The sequence below is a fragment of the Corvus brachyrhynchos genome, unplaced genomic scaffold (assembly GCF_000691975.1).
Source record: "Corvus brachyrhynchos isolate BGI_N302 unplaced genomic scaffold, ASM69197v1 scaffold229, whole genome shotgun sequence".
Taxonomy (NCBI): Eukaryota; Metazoa; Chordata; class Aves; order Passeriformes; family Corvidae; genus Corvus; species Corvus brachyrhynchos.
This window is the reverse complement of record NW_008240042.1, coordinates 2,215,720-2,225,657: the sequence shown is the minus strand read 5'-3', so window position 1 is coordinate 2,225,657 and position 9,938 is coordinate 2,215,720. Positions and strand designations below refer to the sequence as shown.

At 38.9% G+C, this 9,938-nt stretch overlaps 1 protein-coding gene across 1 annotated transcript; it reads left to right on the top strand.

The window, feature by feature from the left end:
* Positions 1–1,810: 1,810 nt before the first annotated feature.
* TMEM184C (transmembrane protein 184C) lies at positions 1,811–9,653 on the top strand. Its single transcript, XM_017744229.1, has 9 exons — positions 1,811–1,967; positions 2,065–2,101; positions 2,895–3,100; positions 4,021–4,095; positions 4,887–4,980; positions 5,920–6,032; positions 6,707–6,806; positions 7,261–7,432; positions 7,849–9,653. The coding sequence occupies exons 1-9, from the start codon at positions 1,885–1,887 to the stop codon at positions 8,139–8,141; spliced, it is 1,173 nt and encodes a 390-aa protein (XP_017599718.1). The 5' UTR covers positions 1,811–1,884; the 3' UTR covers positions 8,142–9,653.
* Positions 9,654–9,938: the final 285 nt, after the last annotated feature.

Sequence of the window (9,938 nt, the reverse complement as noted above, 5' to 3'; positions counted from 1 at the left end):
GGGGGGGCGCGGCCGGGCCCCCCCGCCGGGGCCGCTGGCAGCGGGCTCGGCTCCGGGCGGGATCCAGCGGGGAAACGTGTTACCTCATCAGCATCTAACAGTATCGAAAGCGGGGGTGCCAAGAGGATGGATCCAGGCTCTGCTCCGTGGTGCTGAGCAACAGGACAAGGGGCAACGGCCGAAACTGATGCACAGGAAGTTCCACCTGAACATGAGGAAGAACTTCCTTACTGTGCAGTGACCACACACTGGAATAGATTGGCCAGAGGGGGTGTGGAGTTTTCCCTGCCAGAGATATTCAAGAGCCACCTGGGCGCAATCCTGTGCCAAGTGCTCTGGGATGACCCTGCTTGAGCAGGGAGCTTGGACCAGATGACCCACTGTGGTCCCCTCCAACCCGACCCATTCTGTGAATGGAGAGGCTGGAGAAGTGCCGTGGTGCTGCTGGATACATTTGTCCTGCTGCTAAAGCCCTAGTGAACTAGGAACAGGGAAGGAACCTAGTGAACAAAGGAACAGGGCAGTGTTTGTTTCGCCTTCTGTTTCCATAATAGTTGGTGCTTGAACACCAACAATTGCCAGGTACAATTCTGAAGAAATTCCAGTCAGCCAAGAGTCACAGAGTGACAGAATGGGTCAGGTTGGAGGGGACCACAGTGGGTCATCTGCTCCAACCTTACTGCTCCAGCAGGGTCATCCCAGAGCGCCTGGCACTGGATTGTGTCCAGATGGTTCTGGAGTATCTCCAGTGAGGGAGGCTCCACACCTTCTCTGGGTAATCTGTTCCAGTCTCCCCTTCCAGTGAGGGAGACTCCACACCTTCTCTGGGTAATCTGTTCTGCAGCTTGGTCACTGCACAGTGAAAATGTTCTTCCTCGTGTTCAGGTGGAATTTCCTGTGCATCAGTTTCTGCCCACTGCCTCTTGTCCTACTGCTTGGCACCACCAAGAAGAGCCTGGCTCTCTCCATAAGTTCATCCAAGAACTCAGGTTTTGAAACTTAATAGTAATGTTGGTGTTCATAAAGGTGTTTCTGTCTGATCAGGGAGAATTTAGTAGAACATCTTTACTGGTAGAGAAGCTCCTTTTTCATGCTGGTGGTACATAATAGTGGTGTGTGACTGGCACACACATATGATCACATTGCTTCTCTAACAAGAAGTAAAATTTTAACCTTAAAATACACGTATTGCTCAATATGATACAGGTCTGTGCCCCTGGAGGTAGGCTTTTTCAGGGTATAATTTTCAGGACTTAATGACAGTAAGATCTGTCTTGAATGTGTTAGAATTTTCTGATGCATAATGCATGTTCAGCATAATGGGTGTTTATATTGAAGTTATACCATTAAGTCTGAGACTTGTAGAGAAACTGATGAGAAGCAAAACTGGAAAGCAACAGAAAACATGGGATGTTGATGTAAAGTAGGGGATTAGCGAAGAGAATCAAAAGAAACTGAGAAGAGTCTTATGTTTCTCAGGTTTTGGTATTTAGGATTATTATTTATTTTTCAGAGAGCTTTGGTTTAAAATTTCAGCCCTGTGTTTTAGCAGACACTGTGGTTTTGTGTATATACATTCATATGTATTTCAGTTTGTTAAATGAAACTAATTGATTATTAGTTGGAACTTGATTTTAAAGCTAAAAAGTCTTTAAATCCACAGGTTTTTAGAACCTTTATAATGCAGCACTGAATCAAGACAAGTTCCAGACCTAAAGCAAGGAATCTGTTGTGGGTTTCAGTCAATTAAGTACTGGGCATTTCTTTGTTTTTGTAGAATGTTTTGTGTACTTGAAATACTTGAAAGTATTAAAACTGAAACTTTGATCTTGCAAGGTTGGAATTCATACCAAGGCATGGTTTATCGCTGGGATATTTCTACTAATGACTATACCAATATCTCTCTGGGGGATACTACAACACTTAGTCCATTATACTCAACCTGAATTACAGAAACCAATAATAAGGTAATATTTCACTTTTTATCTATGCTACAAATATTGGATTTAATTCCAACTAAAAATACTTTTAGTAACATAAAATGTTCTTTTGTTATTGTAACAGGATTCTGTGGATGGTGCCGATTTACAGTTTAGACAGTGTAAGTGTTCTCTTACTGTTAACAGCCCAATCAAATTCTGTTTGTTGTGGGAGTGAGGGAAAACAGTATCACAGCAGAAACTGTGCTGCATGGAGGGTAGGCTGGTAGTCCTAGAAACTTCTGTCCATTCCTGTTTATGGATTTTGTCAGAAGCATAGTTCTAGTCATACTATGTTCTTCTTCTGGAGATTTGGGGTTGCTTTTGATAACCTTTCTTAACCCTGTCCTTGAGTATCCTTTATGACAGATGTGGAAGGGGTTATGACAGGAACCTGCTTTTGGTCCTTCCATCTTAAGAGCAGAAGCAGAAACCAGGCTGATCCAGGAGCTGACTCAAAATTCAGAAATAATTCAGTGCCGTACCTTCCTTACCCAAGTTAGGCTTATTACAAAAATTCTTTCCCAGGTTATTCTTAGTGCTAAAATTATTCCTCTTTGCTTCAGGGGGCAAAGGATAATATGTTTTGCAGAGTGCAACAGCAGTGTGATACTCAGAAACTGAGACCTGTGACAGCTGATCCATAACCACAGTTTCACTAAAAAAAAAGAAGAAACCTTTTTGGTCTGAAACTCTGATTGAGAGAGTTGTGTACTACAGGTGGAATCTGAAGTTCTGTGTGTGTTTTTACAGAATGTTACTTTGTAGCTGTAGCATTGTTCTCCCATTAGCCCAATGCTCCCAGCCCTGTTTGATCAGTGCCTGCTGGCTCATGAGCTTGCTGAACCAGTGTTGTCGCTGGAATCCCTTTTGTCTTTCTTGCACGTAACCTCTTGTGTACCTCTCTTCTTGCAGTGGATAGCTTTGAAATACCCCAAGATTGCAATATATGTGGATACATGTCGAGAGTGCTATGAAGCTTATGTCATCTATAACTTTATGGTTTTTCTTTCAAATTACTTAACCAACCGGTACCCAAACCTCGTGTTAATAATAGAAGCGAAAGACCAGCAGAGACACCTGCCCCCTCTCTGTTGCTGTCCATCGTGGGCTATGGGAGAGTGAGTATATGATGACATCTTCAAGCTTTAGGCTGTGTAGGCAGATCCAAACATTTTGTTTTCATATTTAGCAGCATAACTTTTGCTGCTTGACAGAGTCAGTTTATGGTTTGTTTGTGTTTAATCAGCTGCAAACCTTTGCTGAAAGCAGCTGTGGGTGTGTGACCATCAAGCTGTAAAACGTCGTGTGAATTGGACTTAGTTACTAACAACATGCATTGATTGACTCGGGGGGTGCTAAATGAAACTTTCTTATTTTTGACAAATATTTTAGAAAGGTCTCCTGGAATCTGCTTCTTTTATTATCATAAAATATTTGCCAAAAACCTCATGTGGAATTGGGAGTAGACTGGGTAGCCTGTTGTTTTTACTTCAGGTGAAGAGAAGGTGAAAGGCCTTATGCACCTAAACTGTTAATTTCTGAATGCTTAAACTGATAAAATCTCTCTGTCTTAGGGGATTTTTATAAAGCTGTCTGGGGTGAGGGGAAGGGAAGGTGGGCTTCAGTGATCGCAGCTTCTTTATACAGTTTGCCATAATGGGCAAAGCGCTTTGGTGATCTTAACAGTGATTAAACCAATTCTCATTTTTAAGTCTCTTACACTTGAATTCAGAGTTTTTCTTAAACATCTTCAAACACAGCAAAAATTACATTCTCTTTGTTTAGCCCAGCCAGAAGTTTTTCATGGCTAAAATAAGTGAATCATTGAGTATTTCCTGTAATGTGTCAGTAAAAGTCCAGCTCTTCTGTGTATTTCATGTATACACACTGTATACTGTAACATCTGAAGTCCTGGATGCAGAAGTTGAAATTACCATAAAATAAAAATTTACCTTAGTGAATCTGCTGAGAATAGGAATCTTCCATAACTGAATTGTATTTAAATCCTTGTACAATGAACTCTCTGTTTCTCTTTCAGAGTTTTATTATTTAGATGTAAACTGGGTGTTTTGCAGTACACTGTTGTCAGACCGTTTACTACCATTATTGCTTTGTAAGTACACTGATAAATAATTAATATTGATCTTCAGGATGTGATTCTGAGTTACACTGGAAAGAATATTCATGCCCTTTGTATTGAATCAAGGCAGTTTGAAAGCAGACTGGTGTTACATGCTAAATGGGTCCCAACAATTTGAATCAACCTATAATTTCTTTATGAGTTCTCTATAGCAAATGACTATTAGCAGAATTGAAATAATAAATACTTAATGCCAGCTTCTATGTAATCAGTGGGATAGAATGTGAAGTACTGTTGGGGTGGGAAACACATTTTTATGATCTCTTAATTTTTAGATTCTTTTTTCCTCTTCATTTTTTTCATTGACTTTAACAATGGAGTATTTTTAAAGACAAGTCTCATGTAATCTTTAAAATTTTATTAAACTTTGCACGTGACAAGCTTGACTGTGTGCCTTCATATCATATAGCCTGTGTTTGTAAAGGCATAGTAGGCAGTCATTAATGATGATGCTGAAAGCTTAATTTCATGAGCTTTGCATTGATGGTCATTGCTGTTAATTCTGTGGGACTGTGGAAGAAGTTGCTACTCACAATGAATATCCATATAAATATTTCTATATTTTATCTATATATATATATATATATATATGTAAAAATATATATATGCTGTTGGAAACTGATTCTTGTGCAGGCCCCCATTGCCCATGTTTGAGTACCAGAAGAGGTTTTGAATTCTAAGAGTTGATTGATGTAATGAAGATGTAGCACTTGAGGGAAGTGTTTTATTACTCCATAATGATTAACTTTAAAAATTTCTTCCAGAATTTGTGAACTAGTGGGAGTGTATGATGAAGGAAACTTCAGCTTCAACAATGCATGGACTTACCTGGTTATACTTAACAATATGTCACAACTAGTGAGTATCAGGAGTACATCTTTCTGCTCTTTGAAGTCATCAGTATTATGTGAATCTTCTATGTGAACTGTTGGCAGTGATTGTGTTAATGTCTGGTAATTCTTACATGTAGAATATTTTCCACTGTAAGTCAAAATTGCTGTCTGTTAGATATTATATATGAAAACCACTGGAAAAACAGATAATCTAAAACTTACATTTTTTTTACTATGAAGCTCCATAAAGCAAGTACCTTTCTACCCCAAATTATTTGATGGGTGAGGTGGTATGGCCCAGGCATTAGAGCTGCAGACTTGCCCCTCTCTGGAAGAGATGACTCCACTTGCCCCCACAGCTTCCTCCCAGCACACATGCGAAGAATCAGATATGTTAAAAATTCTGTGTTAAAAAGCTGGTGATAAGATTCACAGGAAAAAATGAAAATGGTGTGTGCAGTGCTGCGATTCTGGCCTGCTCAACACCTTTTCAGCTGTCAGATAATATCAGCGTAAGATGTCAGCCCCTAAAATTGAGAGTTTCATTTTGGAGTCCATGGATTGGTTTTACTTCTCTTGGCAACAGCAGCAGGAGCCAGAACAGCATGACAACGGGGATCATTTGGAAATTCTGTCCTCCTCTTACTGCCACCCCTGTGTTTGATGGGTGACTGTTACAAAAGGAGCTGTAATTGCTTTCTGCTGTGACAACAGTCCCAGCAGCAGCACGAACTCTGTGTCCTGGTTGAAATGATTGGAATTTCAGGAATAAAAAAAAAATTACTTTAAAACAGAAAGGCAAAGATTCCATAAATCCAAAGTCTCTATTTTTAAAACACAGATAGCATTTTAAGGTTGTATCATATTGTGATACTTATTTTAGCTGTAGAGATGGTGTAAAACAACTCCCTCACAAAATAAACAAGGATTTGAAAGCTTTCATTAATTTTCTTTTCCTTGTCAGTTTGCCATGTATTGTCTGGTGCTGTTTTATAAAGTACTGCGTGAGGAACTGAACCCTATCCAGCCTGTTGGCAAGTTCTTTTGTGTGAAGATGGTAGTTTTTGTTTCTTTCTGGTAAGTGAATTATTTACACATGACTTCTTGCTCTTAGGGTGGATCATAAAAGAGCTAAAAAGGCTGGATTTGTTACTGAGGTTAAAGGCCTTAAAAAATCTACCCATAATCTTAGTGAGCTGCAGTGAGGGGAAGAGGGTACAATGTGTTGGACAGAGCAGTCTTGTTCACTTAAGATTATTTTTTAGACTTGCTCTTTTGTAAGGTGATTCTGAAGAATATATTTTAGAATCTTCACTTGCAGTTGTTTCAAAACTAAATTTTGTTTTTCCTTTTTAAAGTAAAAAACCCCTACTTTTTCAAAATAAGTTACTATAGGTTAAATAAAAATTGCTGTTTAAGCATTGCTCACACTTAGCTGCTAATGAGGGACTGTATTTGACTACCAGAGCATTACTCTCTGAGCTGCAGCAATACCCTGAAAGAGAAGCAACTTGTTCTAATGACTGACTGGAAAAAAACCTCCCCTTTGGTTGTTTCCCTGTTGGTCTTTAGGGTCATGGATGAATGACACGTTAAGTTTGTTTCCTCCCCTTAAAATCTAAGGATATAAACAGAAAGGTTTTTTGTAAGATTCTTACTATGTATACCTATGACCAGATTTGCTTGCAGATTTTTGGCACTACTGTTACAATTCTAACACAAATACTTCTTCTAATAAATTATCTTTATAGGCAGGCTGTGCTCATTGCATTGCTGGTGAAAGTTGGTGTTATTTCTGAGAAACACACCTGGGATTGGCAAAGTGTGGAAGCTGTGGCTACAGGCTTACAGGTAGGAGCAGATGGTTATTTCTGGGCAGGAATGGTTATATGTAAGATGACATAGCTGATCTCAAGGAAATATCATCATACTGTGATTAACATGGGCTTGATTAGTACTGATTTATTCTAAGCTGGGCTAAGTTTCAGCCAATGAGCCCATGTGAGTTTTATGCTTCAACACTTCTGTATCCATATATTGGGCGGGAGGAATATGCCTCAGGGAAGTATGTCTGGATAGCCTTGCATTTTTTCTTGCAGGTATTCATTGTAGAGCTGCTGCTTGTTAAAATCTGTTAAAAGCAAGTCCTATATGTATGGCTCTCTGAAGGCTGCCAAGAATATCCTGGTGTAAAAGTAGCCAATGTCAGTGTCCCAGGGTAATTGTAGCCTTCCAGTTACAGAAGAAACCCAGAACTATTTTTCTCCAGTTATGAATGATTAAGTCAGTGTCTCTGTCATTGCAGGATTTTATAATTTGTGTGGAGATGTTTCTGGCTGCTATTGCACATCACTACAGTTTTTCCTATAAACCTTATGTTCAAGAAGCTGAAGAAGGCTCATGCTTTGACTCCTTCCTTGCAATGTGGGATATTTCTGATCTAAGGGCAGATATATCTGAACAGGTTCGAAATGTTGGTAAGTAAGACAAGATTTGTACTATCTATTAACAGCATCTTTATTTCCAGCTTCAGGTCACACTCTTGCCCACCTTTATAGTAGCCTGAGAACATTCTATTACCAAATCAGTGACAGGTGCATCCCTATAAGATTTCATGGTTTATCTGGCACTTTGCTCTTTCCAGAATTCCTGACTGACTTAGAGTCTAGTTTTTAATTTTTCTTTTAAAAAGAAAAGGTTAGGTAAGTAATGTACTTTGTTTTTCTCTTAAATGGAAAGACATCCTTTTATTTATTAAAACTAGCAATGCCCATGTAAAACCAATACAAAACAAAGAGTCATCTTCTAATTTAACATGACTGTTTTAGAGTTGATGTGTTCAAAAACTGGTGTTCGAAGGATTAAATAATCTTTTCATTTTGCATAATTCTAGGAAGGACAGTTTTGGGCCAGCCAAGGAAAATGTTTTTTGCTGAGGATCATGAACAAAATGAGCATACAAGTTTACTGTCTTCATCTACTCAAGACCCAGTTTCTGATGCTTCTTCAATGCCATCTTCACCCATGGGTCACTATCAGGGGTTTGGACACACTGTGACCCCTCTCACAACACCGACGACAGCCCCTGCAGTCGATGGGATTTTTAACCCTTCTGCCAGTCAGGATGCTGAGGAATCACCTGAACTAGAGAACAACTTAGCAGGGAAAGCTTTGGATAAAAGTTAAGCTCGCTGTTTCTTTGAATGTGTCAAGGAGTCATTACATACTTGCCACATGTGTCCTGTTAACATGTACTATTAAGGATGAAAGTTGAAAAGCTTGGGAAAGCTGCTGCATGGACAGGAAGAGGTTATGGTATGGCTGAACTGACATCTGAATCCAGAATCTGTAATGGATGTGAGCATCTGTGAGTACCCCATGGATATGAAACACGCACACTGTAAAGGTTTCTGCATAAATTTAAGCATCATTCCCTTAAACTGCTGAACGCTTCCACATCATATCAAAATTACACTGAATTTCATTAGTGCAAAAGAAACATTTGAAAAAAATCCTCTGCTCATATAAAAAGGAAGTGCAAATACTATTAGCAATGGGAAAGCTTAATTTGAAGAATGTAATTTAAGGAGGGCAGTAGCAAAAACTGTTTGTGTTAACTTTGCTTCTCTTAATGATGGTTAACTTCCAATGCTGAATGGAGTGTGGGTGAAATGATAGCTTCTGTACAGGTGCCACCTTCTTTCCCATTCCTATGTAGCTAAATCAAGTCCCTTCATGAAGATAGTTACTACAAAGCATTAGTAAAGAACCTCTACAAAGAAAACATTCCCTGCAGGCCTTGCTATCAAAGTCCATGCCCAGATCCTATGGTTGGTGTATCTGTTGTCCTTGAAGCTCATAGTTTGTAAGTCTTTTATATCCAGAAGAGACAGCCAGGATGGTAAGTTTTGGATTAATACTTTACCTTGACTATTCTTTTCCCCATCCTTCTAAAATAAGAATAATGGTTACTACCTTAAAATACATGGAGGGGGAATGAAGGGTATCAAAAAGGAAGTAGAAAACAAAACTGATTTATTTATTTTAGGCTGCAGTAAGTTCTTTAACACTTAAGTTTTTTTTAAGCTGTTAAAGCAGGATATCTTGTGTCTGTAGTTATTTGTGTTCTTAAATTTGTGTCTGTGTGATTGTATTATGCTTCTAGTATAGCCTGGATTCAAATGTAATAGTTGGTTTTTTCCCCCAGAGAAGACCTTTGCTGAGGTATAACTATGTAGCTAGTCTAATACAGGAGTTACTAGGACTAGATTTCAGCCCAAGAAGCAGTACACTTGTAACAAAATGTTATTTTGCAAGAAGTGACAATGTCAGAAGGGTATTGTTTTTATCCCATTATCAGATTTTTACTATTAACTGCATGTTTGCAATCTGACAAAAACAACCAAACCAGTAGAGCACTACTTTTTAAAGGACAAGATCTTAAGTTTCTTTTTCAGCATTGTTAGCATTTCCAGGATAAATGTTTAACTTCTGGCTGTCAGTAAATTCATCTTAAGTGCTTTTTTTGCAGTACTAGTGTGATGTAAATATGGCGCCTTACTCACTAGGCTGCATATTTTATAGCTGAAAATGTACTTGCTGTATCTGAAGTTAGTAAGTGAAAATCATGATTTTCAATTTGCCAACTCATTGCCTTTATTGTAAATAAGCAATTAAAGATTTTATTTAAACTGTTCACTTTCTATCAATTTGATTTACTGCTACAGTAACTTAAGAGTGTGAATGACACATGACTACAACTGTCCTCGAGGACGAGGAGGATCTTCTCAGTGCCCACTGTAGCCACTACCAGAAATAACCTGATTTCCTGCACGTGTACAGGTGAAAAGGGGCAGGGGTAGGAGTAGTATCTGAGGGAGCAGGGCTGCTGGAAGCTGAGTAGCTACCACGTTCTAGCTCTTCAAAAACCTCACTCTGACGAAGTTTTTTAATACTTGAACTTACGTCTGTCTGGTGTAAAAC